Source organism: Carlito syrichta, unplaced genomic scaffold (genome assembly GCF_000164805.1).
Source record: "Carlito syrichta isolate Samal-C Ts95f unplaced genomic scaffold, Tarsius_syrichta-2.0.1 Scaffold126816, whole genome shotgun sequence".
NCBI lineage: Eukaryota > Metazoa > Chordata > Mammalia > Primates > Tarsiidae > Carlito > Carlito syrichta.
Window position 1 is genome coordinate 131,897 of NW_007070912.1, and position 14,612 is coordinate 146,508.

General features: G+C 57.9%; 1 protein-coding gene across 1 annotated transcript; it reads left to right on the forward strand.

Moving 5' to 3' along the window:
- The first annotated feature begins 1,044 nt into the window (after positions 1–1,044).
- Positions 1,045–11,041, forward strand: FAAP100 (Fanconi anemia core complex associated protein 100). Its single transcript, XM_021707916.1, has 7 exons — positions 1,045–2,000; positions 2,921–3,077; positions 4,709–5,481; positions 6,327–6,463; positions 7,765–7,881; positions 10,431–10,517; positions 10,892–11,041. The coding sequence occupies exons 1-7, from the start codon at positions 1,049–1,051 to the stop codon at positions 11,021–11,023; spliced, it is 2,355 nt and encodes a 784-aa protein (XP_021563591.1). The 5' UTR covers positions 1,045–1,048; the 3' UTR covers positions 11,024–11,041.
- The last annotated feature ends 3,571 nt before the right edge of the window (positions 11,042–14,612 follow it).

Sequence of the window (14,612 nt, forward strand, 5' to 3'; positions counted from 1 at the left end):
GGGGGGACAGGGGTCGTATTTGCTTAAAGATCAGAGTGCCCGCGCCGCGCCAGCGGCCTGACGCGCGCCTCCCTCCCTGCCCGCAGGCAGTGTACCGGTTCCCCGACCAGGTGTGGCACCTGGAGCTCCTGGCCGTCCACAGGGCGCTCTATGTGCTGTGCGCCCGGAAGGGCATTTACTGCCTGTCGCTGGACCACCCGTGCCGGTGAGGAGTGGGCGTGGCCCCGTGCGGTGCCTCCTCGGGTCCTGACCCATTGCCGCTCCCGCCCTGGCCTCCTCCCGCAGCACGCTACACCTGCGACCTGCTCGCTCGGGTTGCCCCGGATTGGTTCAGAGTAGCAGCTCATCGTCCTTGCACTTGGGGACCACGGGCTGCCGGCAGCTCTGAAGGCTTGCTTAAATCTGTAACCCAGTTAGAGCCCCCTGAACCCCAGCCTGTTTTCTAAAAGCTTCTTGCTTGCAGAGTCCTTGGGAAATGGGGTTTGGATGGTTCGTTTCACCACAGGAATAGGATCCTGCCCCTTGGACCCTGGTGGTCCGTCATCTCTGGCGAGACACACCTTTGAGGGGGATCTATATTAGGGCCAGGAGAGCCTATGACTGTAGTAGCAACAATGGCATTGTGACCCCAAGTCAGTGATTAGTGCAGACACCTGGGTCAGAAGGAAGCAAGCGCTGGGCAATTGGGCCCCTGTCTTGGGTGCGGAGCCTGTGCACCTGCTGACTGCAGCTTATGCTGTGAAAGGGCAGGCCTCAAGGATGGGCTGCACTGTACTGATTAATTGTCCGTTCAGGGGCTTTGTGGAAGCCTTGGTGTTTCCCATCAGGTGTGTCTTCTGTGCACTGATGCTGAGCAGAGTCCATGAGCAGGTGGGAGGCCATGATGAGGTGGATAGACTGCCAAGCTCTGTGAGGGTCACTTTAGGGACTCTCAAGATAGCAGCACCCTGTGATGACCCCTTACCCAACCTGATCCATGCCAGGCTATTGTGATGGGAATCCCACCCCCTCTGGTCCTGATTGATGGTTTCCTTGTTCTCAAAGGTCTATGACCCAGGATGACGGGGACAGCGAAGACGGTGAACTCCCTTTCCCTGTGATCCCTGTGGACCCAGGCACCTGCGTGCTCCCCAATGCTGCACTGTGCACGTTCACTGTGCTTGATGGTGTGCTTGTCACCCTGGTGGAGGGCCCTGCCCAGTGGAAGATGCAGCTGTTTGAGCGTCCCTGTCCAGGGCAGGACCCCTGGTTGGGAGGCCAGATTGGTGAGGTGGAGTTGTCCACCTACACCCCCCCAGCTGGGGTCCCAGGGAAGCCTGCAGCTCCCCACTTCCTTCCAGTACTGTGCTGTGTGTCACCACCATGCTCCAGGGTCCCGCATGGTCACCTCTGGGGCTCCGGGAGCTTCACGCTAGAGGAGACCCTATTTGGGCTCCTCTTTGGAGCTGATGCCACCCTCCTAGAGTCTCCTGTAATTCTCTGTGGTCTCCCTGACGGCCAGCTCTGCTGTGTAATTCTAAAGGCCCTGGTTACCTCCAGGTTATCACCTGGTGACCCAAAGGCCTTTGTCAAGATCCTCCATCACCTGGAAGAGCCTGTCATCTTCATAGGCGCCTTGAGGACAGATCTGCGAGCTGAGGAAGCTGCAGAGGAAACGCTGTCTGGTGAGGATGTGCGCTCTGACTGCCTGGTGGCCCTTGGTCACCATGGCCGGACGCTAGCTATCAAGGCCAGCTGGGACCAGTCCGGGAAGCTGGTACCGGAGCTGCGGGAATACTGCCTGCCAGGCCCTGTACTCTGTGCCGCCTGTGGTGGAGGCGGCCGCATATACCACAGCACCCCCTCTGACCTCTGTGTGGTGGATCTGGCTCGGGGAGGTGCCCCTTTGGATGCTGAGCAGCCCAACGGGGGCCCAGGAGGCCTGCCCCCACTGCTGTGTCCAGCCAACTTGAATATCTGCAGTGTCCTCACTCTCTCTGTGTTATCCAGGGCACCTGAAGGTATGACCTGCTGTTTTAATGTGGCAAACTGGAACCTTGAGTACAGCCTCCCTTTCAGCTGTCTTCTCTCCTATGGGCTAGCTCGTCCTCCTCTCCTAGCTTGTTGTTGTTCCGTTTATGAACCTGACAGGTACAGGCTTATCCTCACTGGCACAGCCTGGTGGTTAATCCACTTCTCATCTCAGGGGCTCAAGGAGTGGCTGACTGTGTGCATCCTACATTGGTCTGGGGTGTGCTTTGCTGAGTGGGGTCTGGCTTCTTGGCTGGTTGTGGACTCAGCATAGTGTCTGTGTGACCTGGCACAAGAGCTTCTCCTCAACAAGTCTTATGTGACAGGTAGTCCAGGGAAATCTGTTCAGGTCAAGCCTTTACATGTCTTCTGAAGGCTGAGAAACACCTGCTCAGGTCACTGTGTGGCCTGCCTGTGCGCTCACTGTAGACTGAAGGGAGATGGCATCGCAGAGCTCTTGTTTTGTGTGTTTTTCCCCAAAGCTAGAGAGGGTCTGAACTGTGCTTGCCTGATGGTGGGGTGAAGGGAGTAGAGTCACCTTCCTCCCAAATGTGTCTTCCTGTTAGCCTCCTTCTGTCTTGAGTGCACAGGTAAACCTTGGCATGGAAAATACTTGACAGGAGAGAAATGCTTTGAAGGGAAAAGCCAAACTGTCTACCACAGGAAGAGAGGGCTATGGATCTGGCCAGAGATGGGGGTGCACATGTGAGCTGGCAGGTGTCTGGGGGTTGAGGACAAGTAGACCACACATGAGAACACCTTTGTCTCAAGACCTTCCCTTCCTCACTGAACACTGGTCTTGGCCATCTGCCAGCATCTGCCCGGGGGCCCAGGGGAAACACCTCTGGGTGTCATGGCTGCTTACCACAACCCTGCCTTTTGACCAGGCCCCACATGTGTCTGTCACCAGGTGGCACTGAGCTCCTGGCCCTGTCTACCAAAGGCCGCCTGATGACTTGCAGCCTGCACCCGCACACTGAGATGTCCAGCCCTGCCCAGATGACTATGGCAAATGCAGGCGAGAAAATTAAGGAGCTGCTCTCTGGAATTGGTAACATCTCTGAGAGGTAAGCAGCTGGACTTGGGACTGGGCAGAGGCTGGGGCTGCAGTCCTAGGAAGCAGTGTCCCTGGGTGGGTGGGGATGTCTTCTGGGCTTGACTTTATCAGGTGGAGGCAACTTGGGTCTGGATGGCCTAGGTGGTGATGGTCCTGGCCAGACTGTAACTTTGCTTCTGGCTACCCATTGAGAGCCCCAGACATCACATTGCTTGGTGTTGAGCAACACCCAAGGCTGTTGCCTTGTGAGCAGTCTGGCTGTCACTGGAAGATGAGAGTGACCCCTCTCAGATAGCACCCACACATCTCCCTGGTGGGGACACAGGAGACTTCCCCTGCTGATTCCTCACCCTCCCTGTTGGATACCCTCTCCTCGGAGGCCCCTACCCTCAGTGTTCTCAGCAAAGGGTCCAGCGAACTTTTCTCTGACCCTGCCTCAGTGCTGGCCCACAGGGGATGTTTAAAGAGTAGATGCAGCTGGGCGCAGTGGCTCACTCCTGTAATCCCAGCACTTTGGGAGGCAGAAGTGAGAGGATTATCTGAGCCCAGGGATTTGAGACTAGCCTAGGCAACTCGGCAAGACCTTATCTCTATAATAAATTAAAAATTAACTAGGCATGGTGGTGTGCATCTGTGGTTCCAGGAACTTGGAAGGCTGAGGTGGAAAGGATCGCCTGAGCACAGCAGGTAGAGGCTGCGATGGCCATGAGCATGCCACTGCACTCCAGCCAGGGTGGCAGTGAGACTCAGACTAAAAAAAAAATAAATAAAATAAGTTTTAATTAAAAAAAAAAAAAAGAGTGAATGCAGGCCAGGTGCGGTGGCACAAGCCTGTAATCCCAGCACTTTCAGAGGCCCAGGTGAGAGGATTGCCTAAGCCCAGGGGTTCAAGACCAGCCTGGGCAACATGGCGCGACCTTGTCTCTACAATAAATAAATAACTTAGCTGGGTGTGGTGGCGCATGCCTGTAGTTCCAGTTACTTGGAAGGCTGAGGCAGAAGGATCTCCTGAAGCCATCAGGTCAAGGCTGAGCTGGCCGTGAGCGTGCCACTGTACTCTAGCCTAAACGACAGAGTGAGACTCCAACTCCAAAATAATAAAAGAGTGGATGTAGCCTCCCCCTCATCTGCTGCTGGGGTCCTAAGAGTGAGTGACCTATAGACTCCAGATTGCTATGGTTTAGGGCTGTTTGTGTAATGACTCTCCGCCCCGGCTGTTGCTGTGGAGGCTGCAGAGAAGAAAAGAGGCTAACTAGGACTATCTGGGAGTCTAGGGTGGGGGCGATGCCATCTCAGGCACCACTGGCTCCCTGGTGGCCCTGACATGGTGGCGGCTTCTCACACCTGGCAGATTAGCCCAGGCCCACCGAGGACAGCACCAGTTCCATCTTCTACCCTCTTTCCTCCTGTGGCCCAAGAAGAGAGGTTAACCAGATGGCTGAAGGCAGCTTCAAAAGGGTTCTGGTGTGGGTGGGACAGGGAACTGCTCCCCGGGGCTCGGGGGACCTGCTCCTTAGATGTGGCCATATCCCACCGCATGCTTGTTGTAGAACCACGTTCCAGTACCTGCTGACCCTAGAGTCAGTATGTGACAGCGCTGTGGTCTCCCCCTCCCCCTGGTGCCACATCTGTTCTTTGCAGAGTATCTTTTTTGAAGAAAGCGGTTGACCAGCGAAATAAAGCCCTGACAAGCCTCAATGAGGCCATGAACGTGAGCTGTGCACTGCTGTCGAGCCGTGAGGGTCCCAGGCCCATCTCCTGCACAATCACCACTGCCTGGAGCCACCTGCAGATGCAGGACGTGCTGACGGCCACCTGCCTGCTAGAGAATAGCAGTGACTTCAGCCTAGACCAGGGCTGGACCTTGTGCATCCAGGTGTTCAGCAGCTCCTCCGCCCTCGACCTGGACTCGGCCTGCTCGGCCATCACATACACCATTCCCGTGGACCGGCTCAGCCCTGGTGCTCGGCGGGAGGTGACACTGCCCCTGGGCCCTGGCGAGAACGGCATGCTTGACCTGCCAGTGACTGTGTCCTGCATGCTCTTCTACAGCCTGCGGGAGGTCGTGGGCGGGGCCCTTGCCCCCTCAGACTCTCTTGAGGACCCCTTTTTGGATGAGTTTTCCCCCGATGTCCTGCCTGAGCAGGAGGGTGTCTGCCTGCCCCTGAGCAAGCACACAGTGGACATGCTGCAATGCCTGCGCTTCCCAGGCCTGGCCCCCCCCCACATGCAGGCCCCTTCCCCACTCGGCCCTACCAGTGACCCCGTGGACACCTTCCTGGAAACTTGCCGAGAGCCAGGCAGCCAGCCGGTGGGGCCTGCCTCCCTGCGGGCTGAGTACTTGCCCCCGTCTGTGGCCTCCATCAAAGTGTCAGCGGAGCTGCTCAGGGCTACCTTGGAGGATGGCCACTTAGGTTGGTGGCACTGACTGTCTTCCCTTCATCTGGCCTGGGCATGGGTTGTTCCTTTCTCTCCCAGCTGCTCCTGGGGCAGCCGTAGGACTGCAGGCCCCACAGGCCCCATGAGCTCTGCTCAGGAAATGAACTTATGTCTGTCTCCTATTCACTGTTGGAGTCTGGTCTTATGTGGCCCTCCTGCCATGCCTTGCTTTTGAGTTGTGTTTTATAAAATCTATGTTTGGAAGCATAACCTAAATACAGGAAAGTAGGCATGTCACAAGGAACAGCTGGGTGAGCTTTTACAAAGGAGCACCCAAGGAAGTAACCGTTTCTGTCTCCATGGCACCGTAGTGGGACTGTGCTTGTCAATGGAGCGTGCAGTCCCTTCTCATGTGTGGCTTCCGCTTCTCCCTCATGTGAGACCCTGTTGTGTGACCTGTTGGATCATGTGATAGGATAGTGTCTTGGCTGCCGATGTTGCCGTTCTGGGTTGTTTCTGGATCTGGGCTTGGCACAGAGGTCCACTGTGTTCATCCCTGTGGGAGTGTCTGTTGGGTGTGTGTGAGGGGTGCTGTTGCCTGCTCTCAGAACCACTCCCAAAACCATAAGCAGGTGCTCCTCAAAGTAAGGCTGTAACCCTCAGTTAATCAGACTTTCTCATCACCCCATCATAATACTCCTTTGTCAGAGAAAGTCACCACAGTCTCCTTTCTCTCTTAGCTGGCCATGCTTCCTGCTTAGGGTGGGGCTGTGGGCAGCTGGGATGTTCAGGCTGCTCTGGGTGGGGGTACTTTGGGGCAACCACCCAGGTTCCCATGGGCAGGAACCACTTGAGCTCTTGGCCGGCTTCTCTCTTCCAGGTACTTCCCTGTGCTGTGCCACCTTGCAGTGGCTCCTTGCTGAGAATGCTGCTGTGGATGTCGTGAGGGCCCAAGCGCTGTCCTCCATCCAGGGAGTGGCCCCAGATGGTGCTGATATCCGCCTCATCATCCGTGAGGCAAGCAGAGGGTCAGCTCTCCCTGGACAGGCAGTACCAGCACTGCCAGCATCACCTGGCAGCTTAGGAGGAATCAGATTCCTGGCCCCACCCAGAGCAGCTCACCGAGGGGATGGGCCCAGCTGTCTGTTCTCTTGAGCTCTCCAAGAATTCTCATGTGATGGTCCCCTGTGCACCTAGGCAAAGCCTCTTCAGGCAGGCTGGGCCTCACAGCTTAGATTCCTGTGGGGACAGGCCCTGGCCATCACTCCACTGTGTTCCCCAGGATCAGCCCCAACCCCAGCCCACCCGCCAACCTTCACAACACAAAGGGCGCTGGACCCAATTGTGGAAGCCACTAAAGGAGCAGCTGGTCCCCCAGCCCCTCTCAGTGACCCTCTTGGCTGTGGTGCCTAGGGTTATCTCCAGCAGACCCTCATGTCTCACTGTCAAAGGCACTTGCAGAGTATCTCAGGCTGCCAGGACACGTGCGTCCCTAAGGATGGGCGAGGACGCTGTACCTTAGTGTCTGTACTTGAATCAAACCCTGGTCTCTGGGCGCCTCAGCCTTGCCACCTACTACTCGGTCCTTTCAGGCCAGGCAGCATCTAGGCAGGGACATGTCTGAGCTCCGATGCTGGGGTCTCTGAAGGTTAGTGCCTGTGGTCCTGTGGAAGAGCTACAAGTGACAGTGTCTTTCCTAAGTGCCCACAGGGTCTTACGTTTTGTGTACAGACAACAAGCCAGGACTTCCTGGTTCTTGAACCATTCTTGCCTGATTTTAATGTCCAGCTCAGTGCAGTGAAGACCTGGAGTACTCTTGGCTGGCCTGTAGAGAGTGCTCCTGCATTCACACACCCCACCCCTCCTGTCAGAGGCGACCTGTGATGGTCAGTATAGGGCGGGGTCTGGGTCTGCTTTTCAGTGGGCGCTCAGGGGCACGGGCAGGGTCCAAATGTAGGTTGCCCGTGAGTTGTCTCAGTGGTTGCTTCCCTTTGGAGTGGGTACCAATCTGGTTCAAGGTCCTGATGAGTTCTATGCGTCTGGATGCTGAAGGAACAGGGCTCTTCCTGGACACATCTGCTGGGCTGAGCAGATTTCTTGTTGTTGGTTGGCTGGCTGGTCCTTCAGGTGGAAAGACCCAGGCCCAGGGAGCCCTTCTGCCCTGAGCCCTGCCCACCTGCAGGGTGTGGAGGGGCAGCCTAGGGCAGGGGCTAGGGTCCCCAGGGCCTCATGTGCTGCCAGCTTGGGAGGTTCCTGTGTAGCCTGAGCCACCTGGAGGAGAACTGTGGGCAGGCAGTGAGATGGCTCATGTGTTGCAGGTGGCCATGACTGACCTGTGCCCGGCAGGCCCCATCCAGACCGTGGAGATCCAGGTGGAGAGCTCCTCTCTGGCCGACATGTGCAGGGCGCACCACGCCATCATCAGGCGGATGCAGGTACAGTGGCTGGTGTGGGCCTACTCAGGAAGGGAGTTCTGAGGGTGGTGGGTGGCTTGCTGAGTTCCTTGCATGGGACCATGCAGCTGCTGGCCACATGGTCTGCAGCCACCTGCAAAGAGTTGTAGGAAGATGATCCTCCTCTCTGCTGCATGGTGCAGTGTTGTGCAGTCGAGTTGTGGACAGCTGAGAGGTGTGTGGTGAGCCCTCCCGGAGGCAGACGTCACCCTCCAGGTGGCCACCACCCACCCTGCAGGCACCCTGAATTCCAAAGACTGTCTGAGCCACATGGCTGCCAACAGATTTTGTTTGTTACCTGATGAGGTCAACCTGAGATTTCCTCCTTTCCCCTGGCCAAGCAGAGGCCAAATGAAGAGGCCGTGACCTGGGCATGGATCCCAGGACAAGGTGTCTGCTCACTCTGCATCTCTTGTGTCTTTACCAAGAAAGTGGAGTTAACAACCAGTTCCACTTGCAGCCCTGAGGGTTCTGGTGCAGACATAAGCAGCTTCTGTGCTGTGCCTGGGGTTGGCTTGGGCCAGTGGCTGCCAGATCTGAGAAGAGGCTCTCTTGTGCTCTGGAATTCTAAATTCACGCCCTTGGCAGGGCAGCCCCTCACACCTGCCCTTTGGAAGTGTGTCCTTGGGTGTGTGCCCTGCATCAGCTTCACCTGGGACTTGTCATGCCCAAACATCCCCAGGCCTGTCTAGACCCTGCGGATCAGGGACCTGCAGTCTGAGCCTGAGGCAAGCTCCACTCTGACTCTACAGTGACCCATTGGGGTGACCAGATGTACTGTGAATGTTGACTCTGCTTAGCCCATGTGGGTGTTTAAGGTGATTGACCTTGATGAGCATGCTAGGCCATATAGCACCATGACCCTGATGATCAGGTCGCTCAGCACCATGACCCTGAAGATCACCTCATTTGGTAGTTTTACCCTGCTGTGATCCCACTATGACTTTGATGATCATGTCAAGTCTTACACCACTATGACCCTGGTGATCATGTCATGCAGCGTGTAACCCCACCATGACCCCAGTGATCACCTCATGTGGCACCACCATGGGACTGCCTGAGCTTGAGAGTCTAGTCCTGAGTGCTTGGAGGGGGCCAGTCCAGGATGGTGGTGCCACCTGTCAGAGGAAACTGCCCACTGGGCCACCCAGTTCCCAAGAACGTTCCTGTCCCTTCTGGGAGCAGAATTCTATTCTTTGCATGTATGTCCAGATCTTCTTTTCATGAGGACACAGTTGTATGGGATTGGACCTGTCCTAGTGAACTTATTTTATTATTTTTATTTTTTTAATTCTTGAGCTGGAGTCTCACTCTGTCACCCAGGCTGGAGGGTAGTGGCACGCTCCCAGCCACCACAGTCTTGACCTGCTGGGCTCAGGTGATCCTTCTACCTCAGCCTTCCAAGTAGCTGGAACTATAGGCACGTGCCATCATGCCCAGTTAACTTTTCGGTTTATTGTAGAGATGAGGTCTCGCCAAGTTGCCCAGGCTGGTGTCGAACCCATGGGCTCATGCAATCCTCTCACCTCAGCCTCCCAAAGTGCTGGGATTATAGGCGTGAGCCACCGTGCCCTGCCTGTGACCTTTCCACTTGCAAGTACATCACTCTCAGGTGCTGGGGATAAGGTTTCCACATGTAAATTTAGGGGGACACAAGTCAACCCATAGGGACTTGCTGCTGATGCCACTTCAGTGGGACTCTTTCAACTTGGTCTGCAGACCTCAGTGTGCCCCATATCATAGGGGTGTTCTCACAACAGCCAGCAGCGCCCAGCTCAGAGTGTTCAGGACCCTGTCCAGGTGTGCAGCATGTGCCAGGAACCAGCACTTTCAGAACCCCAGGCAGGCTGCCACCCCCAAGGTGTCAGGATCTCTTCTCAGTCGCTTTGCTCCAAGGGGCTCTGTCTAGACCCACCTGGGAATTTAGATCTGAGCTCAGGGAGCCTGTTGGGTTTCCTCAGAGCTGGAGTTGGCGCTGCAGCCCCACAGGGCTATGCTGAGTGAACAAACAGATGGGCCAGTGGGGCGGTGCAGAGGGGAGCTGCCTCAGAGGCGGTGGTGGCAGCTCTGAGGCTGTCTGAACAGCCAAGTTGCCCTCAAGCCTGAAACCCTAAATGGAGGGGTGGGGCAAGGGCAGATCTGGATCTGTGCAGAGGAAGGCTCTTTGGGGTCAGGGAAGAGCTGGGCGGTGGAGGGGAAAGGACCAAACAAATTTATTTCCAAGACGCTGCCAACCAGGGGCTCTGTGTCCGGATGCTCTGAAGGGAGGAAGTCAAGGCAAACAGCAGAGTGGAAAGCCCAGCAGAGGAGAGTGGGCTGCTGAGAAGTTACTGGAAGGCCAGGCAGGGAGACCGAGGCGGAGGATTTTTTGGGAGGGGGAGTGTGACAGATAAGGAGAGAGGGTTGCCCTGCTCTGAGGGGCATGAGAACAGGTGCCAAGGCCCCTGCCAGCTTTAGATGTGGGTACCTGCCTGGGAACAAGTAGTGGGGAGCATCCTCTCCAGAGTACCCCCACCCTTGTATCCCCCCAGACGATGGTCACGGAGCAGGCCGCCCAGGGCTCCAGCCCTCCTGACCTCCGCGTGCAGTATCTCCGCCAGATCCACGCCAACCATGAGGTGAGCACCCAGCCCCTCCACCTGTATAGTGAGGAGTACCCACAGCCAGGCACCTCTACAGACCGCAGGTGCTCAGATGACACCCAGCGTGACCAAACCTGTGTAGTCCTCACGGGGTGTAGGCTGGGCTCTCCTGGGCCAAGGGACAGAGTGGGTGTGGTCACAACTGTCTCCTGCCTCTCCTGTCCTACCTGAGGGTTTGGGTGCCCTGCGCCAGTCTGCACATCCCATGTTTTAAGGTCACAGATGTGTTCTCCCTTGGACCATCGACCACGTCCCAAGTGTGGTTTTGCAAATGGTGGGTCTCCCAGAGGGACCCAGTGATGTATCCAGGGAGAAGTGGGGCCCTGAGCTATGGCTGTCCCCGCCTGCAGACTCTGCTGAGGGAGGTGCAGACCCTGCGTGACCGGCTGTGCACAGAGGACGAAGCCAGCTCCTGTGCCACCGCCCAGAGGCTGCTGCAGGTGTACAAGCAGCTGCGCAACCCCAGCCTTGTCCTGCTGTGACCAGGTGTGTCCCGCCCCACGTTGCTACCCCCTGCTCTTGTCTACACCTCTTCCACCCCTCTGACAACCATGTGCTTTCGTGGTTTTACACAGGAAAACCCGAACATAAAAGGCTGCTTTCCTGACTCCTGACTTGGGAGGCACGTGTTGGCCTTGCTAGAGCCACGGAAGGTTGAGGAAGGCACGTTCTGGCCTCATCGACGCTGAGTGCACACGGAAGTGCTTGGAGGAGTACAAAGCAGATTCTGAGTGGGAGCACCCCAGGGCAGTTTCTGGACCCCATTGGTTCTCCCCACCCAGCACTGTGTCCTCCATCCAGGTCACTCCTTTCTTTCCAACAGCAGTCTCTGGCCTCCGCACTCCCCTCGTCCCTGCTAGGCAGTCTTCCTGCCCGGAGCAACCAGCCCCAGGCCCCAGGACGCAGGCCGTTCTGGACCTCAAGGGGGGAGGCCAGGGAGAAACGATTTCTGGGATTCGTTTGTGACTGTTGTCGCTGTTGTTGCTGCCACGCCACCAGGAGCACTGGCTACCCCTCGGGGTTAGCACTGCCAGGTGGCCCATGGGACCCTTGTCACTGTCCACACCTGCCCAGCTGTCCCCTCTGGGGTCACTAGGCAGGAGGGTGCTCTCTGCAACCAAAGCACAAGCACCATGCAGGGGCCTCCTGCAAGTGCCCTGGCTTCATGCCACACCAAGGAAGGGGCCATTGGGTTGGCTGTGGCCAGAACACTCAACAACTAGGTGCCTCCAGCCGGGGCTGTGCCCAGCACTGTGCACCGTTTTCAGGGCCACTCAGTGGGGCCGTGGGCCCTGAGTTCCAGCCCCAGCCTCCTCCCTCAGCCTGGGCTGTGGCCTGGCTCCTGGTGCTGGCATTTTTATTGGGGGGGATGGTCAGCTGTGTCTTTCCTTCTCCCGCCGGTGCTCTGGCGCCACTCCTGTTCGAAGTGCCATCTGCAATGAGCTCGCAGGGGCCATGAGGCGCTTCTCTGTTATGACACGTGACCCTGTCTGTTAAACTGACCTCGACTGTTTTGGTTTTTTACTCCCTTCCCCCTCTATCCCGGGCTCCCACCAGAGCCTCTGCACCACTTGGGAGCCCTTAGTGCTGGGGTGATGCCCCAAGGAAGCAGCATTCTCTACAGGCCCAGGGTTGCTCCCAAGATGTCTCCAGTAGGACCGAGGCCACTTGTCTACCCCCATCTTCCTCTCCATGGAGGCAGAGGGGCAGCACAGTACTCCAAGTCGGGGTTTCAAGCTCTGTCTTGAAACTTGCCCCATCCCGGGGGCAGGGAGAGGGGTCTCCAAGGAGGGAGGGAGAGAGGGAGGGCAGGAGGGGTGTGGCCCACCCTCCAGAGACTTCTAAACCCAGCCCCTTTCCCGAGGCCTGTCCCATGCCGGAAGTGCTATTCCCAAGAGCTGAGCATAGCTCGCATAGCCTGAGAAGGGCCTGCACCCCTTAGCCCCATCCACTGCTGTTCTTAAGGCCTTTCTCCGTTACTGCCCCAGATGGGAGCCTCTGGCTCTGACCTTCATCTAGTGCTGTGTCCATGTACTGCTCTGTGCACCACCAAGAAGGATGGCATGGCCAGGCCTGCCCATGGAGACCCCAGAACAGATGGGCCCTGAGTTCACTGGCTTGGAGGAAGATGATGTGTCCAAGGCTGTGCAGGCTGCTTTTCAACTGGCAGCCCCCGGTGTCCCTCCCCCCACCATCGCAGACCACTCTAATCCCAGAGCTGACAGATCTGGGTCGCCTGCAGGGCTCACCTACTCAGACCCAGCCGGATGCCAGAAGGTCTTAGTAGCCTGAGAGCCAAAGGGGACATCCCATGGGCTGCCGTCTGCCCCACTGCCCAGAGCAGCAAGGTGTCTGACCCTGTCAGCCTCAGCTGTGCAAGAGGCGGTGGGAGCACCCGTGTGGCTCATGGAAGAGCAGACATCGGAATACAAGTCCCCTCCCCCAGGCACTGGGGTTCCCTTTTGTTGTCCTTGGTGCTCAGAGCCAGTGCAGACCCTGTCACTGTGCTACTCCTGACTTGAGGCGATGCTGGCCGCCAGAGCTGAGATGGCCTCCCCAGCTGTCCTGACCCCTGTCAGGATGTCCTCCGGGGTTGCTCATTTAGAAGCATTAGTGCTGGTCTGTTTATGAGCAGTGGCCTGTTAACATGGGAGCAGCAGTAGAGCAGAAGACAGTCGTGCCCACCCGCTGACCCACGGCCCTGCCATGTGGACGCCTGATGGCCACTTCAGGGAGACAGGCCTAGGTTCAGGGTGTACACCGTAGTCTCTAGCAACAGAAAGGCTGCAACACACGCCCTCAAGGAGCCGAGAGGTGATGAGGTAGAATAAGGAGAAGCAGATCTCCAGAGGGCGGGAAAGGGGGGCCGCAGATGACAGACCCAGCCCCAACCTGCCCCAGGAGTGTAGCAGGCTGAGTGAACGCAAGGAGACCAGCTCCCAACACCAGACAGTGTGGGTGGAGGGCTCAGGCTCGGGAGTCAGGAGGTGCAAATCCACAGTCAGCTTCTCAGGGAACCTGCAGACCATGGTGTGGCCAGGACATGTGGCCTATCCAGGGTGTCCCCACCCTCTTCTCATGTGCACAGCCTCCTGTGCTCTCGGGGCCCAGAGCTCACACTGTGTCACACCCTTCTGCATGTGGTGACAGGCTGGCCCTGCTACCTTTCCAGTCTCCTCCAACTGTTCAGCTCAGATCCCGGTGTCTCAGCCCTGCCTGCACACGGAGTGGCAGCCCCTTCTCACCCTGCTCCCGCAGCCACCTGCGAATACGCCTGGACCGAGCTCTGCATCCAGCCGCCTCAGCTTCAGCAGGCCCCTTGCCAGGCCTGGCCTTTATTCCTGGTTCCAAGAGGTCTTGGGAACCCTAACCCACCCTCAGTCCTGGGTACTTTTCACTTCCAGCCACTGCCTGAGGCTGCAAGGTGTGGCTATGGGAACGGAGGGAATGTCAGCCAAGTGTTCCTGTAAGCAGGGTGGGGCAGAGAGAACCTCTCCTCCAGACCCTGCTGAGAGAGGAGGGCGGGGCTAGAGGGGCTTAACCACCAGTTAGCGTGGTTTCACCTGATGCCCCAAATCCTTTTGCCCCAGTCACAGCCTTCGTGCCCAACACCTGCCACAGCTCTGGCTGCCACCAGGGGACACTGCAGGCCACAGAGAGCCTGAGCTCTAGGGCCACTCGTCCTTCCTTGCCCGCTTTGACTCCTGGTGGCACCTGGTCCTCCGAGGGTTCACGTGGCCCGCCTCGCTCACGTGACTGGGGCAGCCCAGACCCGCCTCAGTGGAAACCTGCCCTTGTTTTGTCCCTGAGGCGACGAGAGCGGGCGAGGGCAGTTTCCCTCCTTTCCAGAGCCTGCCCCGTGCGCCCTCCTGCCGCGCCCTCCTCGGCTTTGAGGACCGTGCGAGTGCAGGATTTCCCCGGGGGCGCTGCGGTCTCCGAGCGCCCTCAGGGCTGCCGGGGGCGGCAGGCCTGGGGAGGGGCGGCTTCGGAGGCGGTCCGTGTTGGCGGCCTGGGCTCTGGTTCCGGCTGACTCCCCGCCCGCAGCCTCCGCCCCCCACTTCCTCCCGCCCT

Coding starts and splice junctions, on each gene's coding strand:
- FAAP100 (XM_021707916.1), top strand. CDS start 1,049: ATGACCCAGGATGACGGGGACAGCGAAGACGGTGAACTCCCTTTCCCT. Junction 2,001..2,920: donor GTTATCCAGGGCACCTGAAG/GTATGACCTGCT, acceptor GTCTGTCACCAG/GTGGCACTGAGCTCCTGGCC. Junction 5,482..6,326: donor CTTGGAGGATGGCCACTTAG/GTTGGTGGCACT, acceptor TCTCTCTTCCAG/GTACTTCCCTGTGCTGTGCC.